The 14042-nt window shown below is 44.2% G+C and overlaps 1 protein-coding gene across 5 annotated transcripts in view; it reads left to right on the top strand.

Annotated features, from left to right (window-relative positions):
- LOC120316399 (pseudouridine-metabolizing bifunctional protein C1861.05-like) overlaps positions 1-14042 on the top strand; it is a 49283-nt gene that overhangs the window by 22068 nt on the left and 13173 nt on the right. For all 5 annotated transcript variants that reach the window (XM_039361972.1, XM_039361981.1, XM_039361968.1 and 2 more), the window contains 3 exons: positions 775-841; positions 6573-6667; positions 7557-7685. In XM_039361972.1, the coding sequence (XP_039217906.1) occupies positions 775-841; positions 6573-6667; positions 7557-7685 (291 nt within the window). The remainder of the gene's footprint in view (positions 1-774; positions 842-6572; positions 6668-7556; positions 7686-14042) is intronic.

Below are 14042 nucleotides of genomic sequence, written 5' to 3'. Positions count from 1 at the left end.
TAAGTAGTTACAGATGGAGCCAAACTACCTCCAACAATGTTTTCCTTCATTTAACAATGATCATTTATCACACTTATACATTTGATTGCATATAGAAGTGAAATATCCGGTTAAAATGACTAATAGTAAGTAGTGAGCATGGATGCCACTAATATTATTCTACAATCTGAGATAAAAAGAAATTAGCATCACATCTCTATTGGTATGAGTTAAGTTTCTATTGGATTGAATAGGAAATACAGGTAGTCCTTGACATACAACCACAATTGAGCCCCAAATTTTTGTGGCTAAGCCAGACATTAGTTAAGTGAGTTTTGCCTCCTTTAATGACTTTTTCTGCCATGGTTGTTAAGCAAATCACTGCAGTTGATAAGTTAGTAATACGATTGTAAAGTGCATCAGGCTTCCCCATTGACTGCTTGTCAGAAGGTCGCAAAAGGTGACCCCGGGACGCTGCAAACATCATAAATATGAGTCATGGCCAAGCATCTGAATTTTGATCACATAACCATGGGGATGCTGTAATGGTTGTGTGAAAAACGATCATAGGTCACTTTTTTCAGTGCTAAATGAATTGTTGTATGTCGAGCACTATCTGCATAGAATAGCCAGTGTTGCTGGCTGAGGAATTCTGGGAATTGAAGTCCACAAGTCATAAAAGGGCCAAGTTTGAAGACGCCTGGTATAGAATAAAGGATTGTAATCTACCTAATCAGAATCGCAGTGGACTTCAATTTCTGCTTTACTTTATTGATTTATCTTCTATACTTTCAGGATGGGGGGCAGACAAATCCAGCTACAGTGAGACAATCCTTTGGTGGTGTGGGCAAAAATCTAGCAGGTAATTCATTCTCATTGTTTCCACAGTGGGTATATATAGTTTCTAGCATAGTTTTCTCTGACCAATCCAGATCTGTTGGACTACTTCTCCCATCCCTCTGCTAGCACTGCATCAGATCAGGGAAGGCTGTTTCATTGTATAATTCACTTTAAAGCTTGCCATCATAAAAATACAGATCATATTGTTTTCCGTTTGTTTCGCTTTCGTGATATATACAATTAGTAAAATGGAGTACATCCAACATGCAAGCATCTGGGGCACTGGGTATGGTTGCAAGAAAAAAGGCGGGAAAGATAGCTACGATGTGCTCCAAGAATGGAAGTTCTACAAATAATAATAATATAATTCAAAGTATGCTGTTCAAGAGTCAGCTGCTTCACTCTCAGTCTCCATACATACACTGTACTATACTTCCTCTCTCTTCATAAGAGCATTGTAGTTTACTTTCAACCCTAATCCTAGCCCCGAACTGTAATTTACGACACCCACTCTATTCTCCCAAACTCTATTCTTGAGACACAGCAAGCAAAATTACTGGGATAAGAAAATAGGCTTCATCGCTCCCTTATTAATTCAGGTTAAAAAACACATATCATTTTTCTCATCAAATTATTTTTGACAGACTTAGGAAAGGCTCTATTCCTCTCTGATCCTCCCATACTAAACCCTAAATGGGAGAGAATTGTAATTCAAGGCTAGACCGTATGCTTTGCATCCAGAAGGTTTCAAATTCCATCTCCAGCATCTGTCTTAGCACCTTTCTTTGAAAGAACATCCTCTCCAGAGGTACAGAAAGATTTAAATGATCCCTGGAAACCACAGGTCAAGGTGTGCAGTGTCACTTTTGGTTAAATTATGTATTTTCTCCCTATTTTATTTACTGTTCTGTTATTATTTCCTTTGCCTTTTGCTATTGTATCTGTTTTTAATCTGCATGCCATCCAGAGTGATTGCGGAATTGGATAACTTTATAAATGCAGACCATCCATCCATCTGTCTGTCTATCTGCTAACCTATTATTTAGAATTTTAGTGGGAAAATTGTGAGGCATCCACCTAGCCTTGTGGCTGAGCAGAAACCATGGAACAGCTATATAACTGTCCATAATGCACAGCAACCTCCCTTACAGTATACCATATGCTAATTTCTCTACATTACAATGGCACAAGATAAGATGCCAATAGTTATAGTTCTTCTTCCTCCTTATTATCAGCTCGCTAAATGATAGGACACAGCAGGGAAAGAGCAGGAAATCCCAAGAGCCTTTTGTTCTGTTCTGTGCGTTGGTAAGGCATTGAGACGAGGCAGAAGTAATAATAATAATAATAATAATAATAATAATAATAATAATAATAGCCCCCAGTGAGACACTACCTTGACGTGGTTGTGGGGCTTGTGTACTCTGAGGAAGATGAGAGCTATGCCAGAGGTTCAACCATACTGGACAGGTCTCATCAGAGGAGTCAGACAAAGAGTGTCTCTCCCATAAAAAATATGGTGAGACGTAAATTTCAGAATGCCATACCGGCTCGGACATCGCCCGGGTTAACAAGGTCCGCACTAGATATTGGAGTTCCTGGATATCTGGTGAAAAATGGGTTACAGGACTCAGGACTGTTGGCTGAGCAACCAGGGCCAGCAGCTGCAGAACTATTGGAAGAAAAGGTGTTTACCCGTCGCAGATACACAGTGATGGAAAACAAAGAAATAATGATCTGTTACTACAGATCAAGTCCAACAAGAAGAGGATATCTAAAACGAATGCACCAGTTCTGGAAAGAACAACATCCAGAATCAGAAATAACAGAACAGAGACTAGCAGATCAACGCCGATTTATAACACGAAATAAAGTATTCACAGAAACAGAATTGGACGAACTGCAAAGGTTTACCCAGGGCAAAGAAATCAAAGCGTTACCAGAAGTAATTCAGAATGTAGAGGCAAACCAGGGGGAGTTGGCAGTGAAGGAATCTAGCAGAGATATACAACTGTTCTCATTTGGAAACCAGGCACCTCTACCTCAGGAAGAACAAAACCCTCTAACTAAAGAAATAAAAGAATTGAAACAAAGAATAACTGAGCATCTAGAACAGCACAAAAACAACAGAATAAGGCTACCTGCATTGAAGCTTGTTCCAAAGAAACAGCTAGCACAAGCATTAAAAGATGCAAATATTTCAATATCAAGTATAAGCACCAATTCACTGCAAGAAACAAACCAACTAATGTACAGCACAGCTGCAGTTATAACAGAATACCTGGGATGCAAAATCAACAAAGAAGAAAAACAAACAAACAGTGCACCAGAAAAATGGAAGGTTAGACTAGAAAATAAGATCAGCAAGTTAAGATCACATGCAAGCAAGCTAGAACAGATGAAAGAAAAGAAGCTGAAGAACAAGAAGACCAAAGAATACCTAATCAAGAAATACCACTTAGAAACAAGGAAGATCAAGGAAGCACTGGAAATAATAAAGCAACAAATAACAGCTATAGCCAGGAAAATCAGTAGATATGAAGCTCGAATTGCAAACTATAGGCAGAACCTCCAATTTCAATCCAATCAGAAACGTTTCTACCAATCCATCAATGGAGAAACTGCAAGGAATCAGTCAGTACCTGACAAGGAAGAAACAGTGCAGTTCTGGAAGCAGATATGGGATAACCCAAAGAAATACAACAAGGATGCGGCTTGGTTAAAAGAGGTGGATGCAAATAAAACAGAAGTTGAAATGAAAGAACTAGTAATAACAACAAAAATGGTAGAAAAAAGAGCAAGGAAAATCAAAAATTGGTCAGCACCAGGTGAAGATGAACTGCATGGGTTTTGGTTGAAACATCTAACTGTTATACATCCACTCATTTCCAAGCAGTTCAACAATATACTACAAGGAGGAGAAATTGAAAAGTGGCTAACAACTGGGAAAACCTACCTAATAATAAAAAATCCAGCAAAAGGGGCAACACCAGGCAACTACAGGCCAATTACCTGTTTACCAACAACTTTCAAATTACTAACTGGTGTGGTAGCTGATGCAGTACAACAGCATCTAGTTGAAAACAATCTCTTTCCACCTGAGCAGAAAGGAAACCGCCCCAATAGCAGAGGAACAAAAGATCAACTCCTAATAGACAAAATGATCTTGGAAAACTGCAAGAGAAGGAAGACCAACCTGAATGTGGCATGGATTGACTACAAAAAGGCATTTGACTCTCTGCCACATGATTGGATAATAAAGTGCCTAGAAATAACAGGAGTCAGTAGAAACATCAGAAAATTTGTGCAAAGATCGATGGCACAATGGAAGACACAGTTGCAATCAATGGTGAGAGCTGGGAGAGGTTAATATCAAGAGAGGAATATTTCAAGGAGATTCATTATCACCATTACTATTTGTTATTGCACTGTTTCCTCTGTCAACAATACTGAATAACTCAGGACATGGCTATCAAACATCAAAAACATCTGCCAGACTATCCCACCTCCTTTACATGGATGATCTGAAGCTGTATGGAAAAACATCATCTGAAATAGAATCGCTGCTCAACACTGTCCGTATATATAGCCAAGATATTGTAATGGAGTTTGGCTTGGACAAATGTGCCACACTTACTATCAAACAAGGAAAAATAGTGAAAACTGAAGGAATCAAGATGCCCCACGAAAATAACATTAAGAGTCTGGATGAGGAAGAGTACTACAAATACTTGGGTATCCTTCAAGCTGACAACATCAAGCACACTGAAGTCAAGAAAAAGATTAGAGGTGAATACATCAAGAGAGTGAAGAAGATCTTAAAGTCCAAACTCAATGGAGGAAATACCATAAAGGCAATCAACACCTGGGCAATCCCAGTCATTAGGTACACAGCTGGAATAGTGGACTGGACTCAAGCAGAACTAAAAGCAATGGATAGGCAGACCAGAAAAATAATGACAATGAATCATGCCCTTCATCCACGCAGTGACATTGATAGACTTTATCTACCAAGGCAAATAGGTGGGCGTGGAATGCTACAAGTACATCAGATGGTTGAAGAAGAAAAAATGGCTTTGGAAGAATATCTGAAGAACAATGATGAAGATGCACTGAAATTAGTATATCAGGAAGGCTTACTAACTACTGGAGAGACCAAACTGGCCTACAAGAAAGACCAAATGAAGAACAGAATAGAGGCATGGGAAGACAAAGCACTACATGGCCAATACATGAAAAAAATAGCTGGGAAAGCAGATAATAATAAAACCTGGCAATGGCTAAGAGCAGGAAAATTGAAGAAAGAGACCGAGGGACTAATTCTGGCTGCACAAGACCAAGCCTTAAGGACAAATGCATACAAAGTCAAAATTGAGAAGACAGCAACAGACAGTAAGTGCCGCCTATGCAAAGAAGCTGAAGAAACAGTGGACCACTTGGTAAGCTGTTGCAAGAAGATTGCACAGACTGATTACAAGCAGCGGCATGACAAAGTAGCAACAATGGTGCATTGGAAGATCTGCAAAAAATATCATTTGCCTGTAAGCAAAAACTGGTGGGATCATAAAATAGAGAAAGTCATAGAAAATGATAAAATTAAACTGCTCTGGGACTTCAGAATTCAAACAGACAAGCACCTGCAACATAACACCCCAGACTTAACAATTGTCGATAAGAAAGACAAAAAAGTCTGGATAGTGGACGTGGCAGTGCCTGGAGATAGCAGAATAGAAGAGAAAGAACTGGAGAAGATAACAAAATACAAAGACCTACAAATAGAAATAGAAAGACTGTGGCAAAAGCAAGCAAGGGTAGTACCAATAGTAATAGGCTCCTTGGGTGCAATCCCAAAACAACTGGAGCACCACTTGAACACCATTGGCATTGACAAATTCGCTATTAGTCAATTGCAAAAGGCGGCCTTATTAGGAACTGCTTCCATCCTGCGACGATATCTGTAATACCATCAAACATCCACATCTGCCTATCCCAGGTCCTGGGTAAGGACTCGATAGGTAGACAAAATGCCAAATCCAGTCTGAACATCTGGCTGACTGTGCAATGATCCATAATAATAGTAATAAAGTTGGAAGGGACCTTGGAGGTCATCGAGTCCAACCCCCTGCTCAGGCACGAACCCTACACCATTTCAGACAAATGGCTGTCCAGTCTCTTCTTAAAGATTTCCAGTTTTGGAGCATTCACCGCTTCTGGAGGCAGGTTGTTCCACTGGTTAATTGTTCTAACTGTCAGGAAGTTTCTCCTTAGTTCTAAGTTGCTTCTCTCCTTGATCAGTTTCCATCTGCTGCTTCTCGTCCTGCCTTCAGATGCCTTGGAGAATAGCTTGACTCCCTCTTCTTTATGGCAGCCCCTGAGATATTGGAACACTGCTATCATGTCCCCCCTCATCCTTCTCTTCGTTATTTAGACATACCCAATTCCAGCAACCGTTCCTAGCTTCAACAAAACCTCAACAGAACCACCAACAAGATGGCGCAGATCTCTTTTATACCCTTTTGCAGGGACAGTATCAGCCAATAAATGCAACGTATTTTCCCGCTTTGTGCGTGCGCAATAGGCTGGCGACAGCCTGTCTGGCCCGGGCAGCCATGTGGTCTGCCCGGGTCTCTTTGCAGCTTCCTGCACCTGTTCTGTTAATCACAGGCCCAGGACATAACACCTTTCACTTTGATGTTGTTGTTCAAATAGTCAACCAAGTTTAGCTTCATTTTACTTTTTCTTTTCTTTTTTAGATTGCTTAAGTCGTCTTGGGAAGATGCCTGTTTTTATTTCAGTCATGGGGAAAGATGAGCATTCAGAATCTGTTCTGCGACACTGCAGGCATATGGTAGCTTGCAACATTTGACAATTGTTAACTTATGAACTTACAACATTTTAGTATAATATATGTACTTCCAATTTTCTTTTCTTTTTTCTTTTCTTTTCTTTCTTATTTGTTTGTTTGTTTGTTTGTTTATCCAATTTATATAGCGGGCCATCTTACAGAACAACTAACTTTGGGCAGTGAATAACAAAACTAAAGCCTTTTATTTGCTTTTGTTCTTTGTTTTCCTTTCTTTCAATTTTGTAACTTTGAGTTTTAATTTTTATAATTTGTTTGCCCAATATTCATCAAATCAGCATTTTCTTTTAAGTGACAGACTACATGGGCAACACTGTGGAAGCTGTTATATTCAGTCAGGGGCTGTACAGCTTAATTTGCAAGTTGAACATGGTGAATATGAAGTTTAAATATTTGCCCTCTGCCTGGACAGTATTTAAACTGCAAATTATGTCCATGTTTTGTTTTTAATATCTTAAAAATAGCTTTGTTACTGTTTATTAATTTGATTGTAAATGACTTAAAATAATGGTGAGAAGTGGCATATAAATATCAATAAATGAAATTGTTAAGTGGTATAGGTTGTGCCATAGAGAAGCAGACTAGCAGAAAGAGTCTCAGTGAAGTCGTAAGTGTTCAGGAAGGATGCCTATGGAGATTCTCAATCATCCAGGTCATGGTTGTCCCAAAAATGCTTTTTCAAAAGGTAACTTTCTTTGTTTTTTCCTGAAGCTTCTTCAGAATATCATTTCTGGGATGTTCAGGAAGGAGTCTATAGGAATATGCAGTCCTGCAACTCAATTGCTATATAGAGTTTTAAAAGCGAAGCGTAGAAAAACAATTTCTGAGAATGAAAAAACTGTTGCTAACTTTGTCTCTCTTGGTTTGCTTTAAGGATATGAGAGGAGTCTTACAACTGAAAGGATGCAACACAGCAACTTACTGTGCTGTAATCACAGGCACTGGAGAACTTACCTTTGGTTTAGGAGACATGGAAATCCACCAGCAGATAACAGAGCAATATGTAAGGTCTTCCTGTATTCTTCTGATTACAGTGCCTGGTATTGATTGGATTTTTTTTTTATCATTGTCATTGTTTGCTTTCTTAAGAGCAGAGTACAGCTCTTTGATATTCAACATAGATCCTGTCCTCATTTTACACTTTATCATAGTGCAATCATGTCCTGACAATACCAGTTGTCCCCTTAGTCACACAGTGTTGTCCTCACCTGGTCCTGAGCCTATGAGTAGACAGCCTACAGCCATCACTAAGGATAAAAGTAGAATCTCCTTCCCCCTCATCCTTTTAGGCTATTATTATCCTATTACTACATCATCACTATTATGGATATCATATATTTTGGAAGTTTTACTAAACTGAAGTACAATCTATTTTGCAGTTCAAAAAGTGAAATTTCGATATCTAGTATTTTGAAGCCAGGAGCTTTCAATGATCACAGAGAGCGTGACTGATGATGACATAACATCTATGAAATAAGCAGATGTTGTTGTATCAGGGTTTTGGCAGATGAAATATGGAGGCTGAAGGCACTTGTGTCATCCAATTTTAGCCTGCCGTAATTTTTCCCCAAAACAAAAAGATCCAGCAAATATTGGCCCTGCTCACTCTTGGTGTATTCTGACAGGTATTGGGATAGGGCACATGCAGCATCTACATTGTCCACCCTTCTCCTAAATAAACAAAGAGCTGAAAAGATATATCATATACTGTGTTACCCTGGAGAGTTGATCACATCTACATTTTATAATTAGCTACATTTTCATTTATTTCTGTCTCATACACCCTCCAAAGATGTTAGGGTGGTAGAAATGATGTTTCCTTAGTTCCAGGTTTGTTTTCCTACTGGAAAATCCCCAGTGCTGTGCCTCTGTGAATCATTACCCTCAAGCCTGGCCCAGGTAATCCGTTATTCTAGACACTTTTGCCTGTAGTGCATTTGTTTTTCTAGCTTATGATGGACTGCTGAAAGCCTCAGAAGAGGCCTCCACCCACAATTCCTTCCAGATGTTGATTTCTAATACGTGCCTATCTGTGGAGATACAAGTAATCATGACTTGCTTGATGAGTGAGGCATATTTTAGGACACTAATGGAAAAGACAATTAAGAGTGATTCAGATGGAACTCCACCCTTTCCCCCATGAATGAAAAGCTGAAAAAAGTGCTAGACCCTGCTCTTAACAGCTGATCATATTTTCTTAAGCATTATGCATGTCAGTAAATCACTTATTACAGATCTTTAAGAAATTGGAAATTCATTTTTGAAAGGAAAAACAGTAATCATTCTTCCCACTGCATCACCACACTCTTCAGATTCCCATTTGTTTTACTAAAGAAATGGTTGATTTGATTATATGCCAACAGATCATTGTTGACTCTTAGCAACAACATAGATTTGTTTCTCCATGATGATCTGTCCCTAACCTGGTCCTTTTAAGTTCTTCCAGTGGTGCTCCCATCACCATTATACCTATTTACTTTGCTGCTATCCCAAAGGTGCATTTTCAAAAGGCAACTTTGCTTTTCCTTGAAGACATTTTACTTCTCATCCAAGAAGCGAAATGTCTTCAAGGAAAAACAAGGTCCAGTTGCCTTTTGAAAAAGCACCTTTGGGACAACCATGATTCAGATGACTGAGAATCTCCATAGACATTTACCTTGCTGCTAGTCATCCTCTTCTTTTTTTTCCTTCAAGTTTTCTCACAATTAGAGCCTTCTCCATAGATCTAAGTCTTTACATAATATGTCTGAAGTAAGATAATTTGAATCTGGTCATTTGTTATTTGAATGAGAACTCTGTGTTGAGTTGTTTGATGATTTGCTGATGTTTCAGTATTTTCATGAGTCTTCTCCAATACCAGAGTGCAAAAGAATTAAACCAAAGAAATGAAGGTAGGGAGAGAGGAATAACCATTAAATGATTTTTTTCCTTATACAATAACAACAAAAGTCCTCAGAATTTTTGTCATCCTCAACCACACAAGCAATGTGTTATGTCCTGAGCCTTGCAAGCGGGCTCGGGGCGTTGCAGGCGGTCCCGGGCAGGTGCAAGCTGCCCGGGACCAGACAGGCTGTCGCCAGTGCTTGTGCGCATGCGCAAGTGCTGGCGCGCGAAAAGTAACACATTGACCCGGGAAAGTCCTATAAAAGGAGGCTGCGAGGTGTGGGCTTTTGCCGCCATATTCCAATGTAAGCTGAACTGAAGAATAAAGGTTTCCTGAGAACTACAACTGCTTCTCGTGTCTTACCATTTCGCGACGGACTCAACACTGGCGACGAAGGTGGGATGCCTTACATCAAAGAAGAGAAGGTGTAAGCTTACCCAAGTGAGTCCGGAGCGGCAGGAACGGCGTTGACTCGGCAGCTACCCGCCAATCCAGCGTGCATTCGGGGGTAGGCTGGCTGATAGACCCTTCCTGATACGAAATGGCGAAGATTGGAAGGCTTTCAGAATTCGACGTCTCACATCCAGAGAGGTGGGAGTCCTACGTAGCCAGGGTGGAAAACTACCTCAAAGTGAACCAGGTGAGGGAAGAGAGCTTGAAGGCTGCCACCCTGTTGTGCGTTTGCGGTCAAGACGCATTCGAAATCGCCGAGAACCTCGCAGCACCTGTTCCTTTAGAGTCTGTCAGCTACGCAGATCTAAAGAAGTTACTGAAGGAGCACTTCTAACCCAAGATGTCCGTCATCGCGTGGCGCCACACCTTCGAGCAGAGGGATCAACGACCCGGAGAATCGGCCAAGGAGTACATCGCCGCACTGAGGAAAGCCGCCAAACATTGCGAGTTCAAGGACCTCGAAGAACGACTGAGGGACCGATTTGTGTGCGGGCTAAGGCATCGAGAGTTGCAACAGAGACTTTTCGCCAAGGAGGACTTGTCTTTCCAAGATGCCTTGAGAGAGGTCACCGCAGAAGAAGCAGCGGGCGGCGCCTTCAAGAACATGCGGCCGATCAGAAACAGTCCAGATGCTGCATCTGTGCACCAGGAAGAAGTCCAAAGGAACTCCAAGGAGGATCCGGACGAGGAAGTGGACTGTCTCCACCCCACAAAGGAAGGAAAACCAAGAGGAAGCTCTTCAGCTCTCCCCAAGTGCATTGGTTGTGGAGGTCGCCACAAGAGAGCCGACTGCAAGTTCCGCTCCGCTATCTGCCAGGCGTGCGGAAAACAAGGACACATTGCAGCTGTGTGCCTGGGCCATCAGAAGGTACAACCTCAGGAAGAATTGCGCCTGAAAGGTACCAGGGTCCCCAGCCAGAATAGGGTGGGGTTTTGCGCTTCGCGAAGAAGCATCTACAGGACAGGCACACACAAGCCCATTAAGAAAAAGCTGTCACTTAAGGTGAAGCTACAAGGGGTTCCATTAACTATGGAACTGGACACGGGGTCTGCACTTTCAATCATTTCTATGCACACATTTAGGAAGATTTGTTCCGGCAGTGGAACCCAGGCCAAGTTGAGGCCTTCTGACATTGTGCTAACGGATTTTCAAAACTCCAGAGTGTGTGTTAAGGGGGAGGCCACCCTTAACGTACAGTATAAGGATTTTGAGGGTCCACTAGACCTACTAGTAGTAGAGGGTGAACGAACGAGTCTCATAGGACTCGAGTGGTTTGAGGCCTTGGGGATACACATCACAGGGCTCAACAGCCTACAAACACTCGACCTACAGGAAGTCTGCAAAGAATTTGCAGACGTTTTCAGCCCCCAGCTGGGCACATTCCAAGGACCCCCTGTGTCATTAAAGTTAGACCCCACGGTCACTCCCATTAGAATTAAAGCAAGAAGGGTCCCTTTTGCTTTAAAGAGTAAAATTGACACTGAGTTGGACAAACTGATCCAACAAGGAATTCTAGAGCCTGTTGACTCCAGTCCATGGGAGACCCCCATTGTCACACCTCTTAAGGCAGCGGTTCTCAACCTATGGGTTGCGACCCCATTTGGGGTCGATCGACCATTTCACGGGGGTCACCAAACCCCGCTGTCCGCCATTTTTTTTCCCTTTTCTAACTGTTCTACTTCCTTATTTGGCTATATAGAAAGTGCCGTTCCTGCCTCCTTCCTCCTTGCGCATGCACAGCTTTTTTCTATTTAAAGTTAGGAAGTTTCGGTTTCGGAGCACGTGGAGGAAAGCAATACAGAGGACAAGCGAGAGAGAGCAAACAGCGGAAAGAAAGAGAGAAAACAACTAAAAACAGTAAGTTTCCTCTCTGGCCTGCCGCTGAGCTTCCTCTGCTTGGCAGAGGAATATATGTACCGTATTTTCCGGCGTATACGGGTACTCTCTAATTATTTCAGTGGAGTTTAAGTTTGTAGTTCGTTTTGTTAAAGTTAAATAAACGAATCAAAAATTCTTGCATACTTATCTCTCTAAGCGTCAAGGATCGCAAAGCAACATGAGCCACAAATTACTTTTGTGCATCAATTTCTCACTATTTCCCATTGTGCCAAGGCAAGGTTTTTTGTTTTTTTTTTCATTGTATCATAGAAATCCCCTCATTTTCCCTGCTGCCCAGCCGCTTCTCTCTTTGTTCCGGCCTCTCCCCTCGTCGCCTGCTGCGCTCTCCAGACTACTGTTTTGGGCTCATCTCGCCACCACCCCCTCCCTCACGTCTGAGCGCCACCTCCGCCTCCGGAGCCGACCCTCCCCTCCGCCCGCTGCCCTGGTCAAGTCCCTTCGTGCGCTCCACTCACCACTTGCTTCTCTCCATTCAGCGCTCTTTGCACTCTGCTCCTTGTAGCCACCGACGCCGCCTCCTCGCCATGTCCCAGCGCGGTTCTCCTACTGGCGCACGCTCCACTCCCCGCTCGGCTTTAGGCGCCCTCCATCCCCGAGGCGCACGCCAAACGCATCACAAGGATCGAGTCTCTCGAGCTCGACCTACCAGCAGGAGCGCCGTGCTGGGACATGGCGAGGCGGCGGCGGCTACGAGGAGCAGAGCGCAAACAGCGCTGAATGGAGAGAAACACTTCTCTCCATTCACCACTGTTTGCGCTCTGCTCCTCGTGGCCACCGCCGCCACCTCCTCGCCATGTCCCAGCGCGGCGCTCCTGCTGGCGCATGCTCCACTCCCCGCTCGGCTTTAGGCACCCTCCATCCCCGAGGCGCACGCCAAACGCACCAAAAGGATCGAGTCTCTCTCGGAGATGGAGGGCGCCTAAAGCCGAGTGGGGAGTGGAGCGTGCACCAGCAGGAGCGCCGCGCTGGTACATGGCGAGGAGGTGGCAGCGGTGGCCACGAGGAGCAGAGCGCAAACAGCCCTGAATGGAGAGAAGTGTTTCTCTCCATTCAGCGCTGTTTGCGCTCTGCTCCTCGTAGCCGCCGCCGCCTCCTCGCCATGTCCCAGCGCGGCGCTCCTGCTGGCGCACGCTCCACTCCCCGCTCGGCTTTAGGCGCCCTTCATCCCCGAGGCGCACGCCAAAGGCACCACAAGGATCAAGTCTCTCGAGCTCAACCTACCAGCAGGAGCCCCGCGCTGGGACATGGTGAGGCAGCGGCGGCTATGAGGAGCAGAGCGCAAACAGCGCTGAATGGAGAGAAACACTTCTCTCCATTCAGCGCTGTTTGTGCTCTGCTCCTAGCTGCCGACTCCGCCTCCTCGCCATGTCCCAGCGCGGCGCTCCTGCTGGTAGGTCGAGCTCGAGAGACTCGATCCTTGTGGTGCGTTTGGCATGCGCCTCGGGGATGGAGGGCGCCTAAAGCCGGCCACGGAGTGAGGAAAGTGGGGTCGGGATGATCTGGAAGCTGAGGCAGGCAGGAGCCATGGAAGTGCAGTCGGTATCTGAGCCGTCGGTGGCAGCGGCGGCGGGGGCAGTGGCCCCCGGCACCAGTGCTCTCCCTTTGGAACCGGCAAAGGATACGGACCGCCAGCTGCGTCTTCGCCTCTGTGTCCTCAACCGAGCAGGATTACGTGGGCACCCTGCGCTTCCTGCAGTCGGTAAACACTGGGGCTCCGGAGAGTATGCCTGGACCCCAGAAAGGGGAGGGAGTCACTGGGGCGGGCGAAAGATTGCGTCAAGGAAGAGGAAGGGCAGCTGTGCATCTGCTGCGGCGATGGGACCCGCGATGGCCACTTGGCGGCCACGCCCACTCGGTAGCCATGCCCACTCAGCAGCCACGCCCACTCAGCGGCCATGCCCACTCAGTAGCCATGCCCACTCGGTGGCCACACCCCGCTCGGTGGCCACACCCGCTCGGTGGCCACGCCCCTGGGGTCACCACAACATGGGGAGCTGTATTATGGGGTCACGGCATTAGAAAGATTGAGAACCACTGTCTTAAGGCAAATGGGGACATTCGCATCTGTGCTGATTACAAATGCACTCTAAATAAGGCATTGCAGCAACATGCCTATCCTGTTC

This window comes from Crotalus tigris, unplaced genomic scaffold, assembly GCF_016545835.1.
Source record: "Crotalus tigris isolate CLP2741 ecotype Arizona unplaced genomic scaffold, ASM1654583v1 scf7180000017588.1960692, whole genome shotgun sequence".
Lineage (NCBI taxonomy): Eukaryota > Metazoa > Chordata > Lepidosauria > Squamata > Viperidae > Crotalus > Crotalus tigris.
The sequence above is the reverse complement of the archived record's forward strand: the minus strand, read 5'-3'. Positions and strand labels throughout refer to the sequence as shown.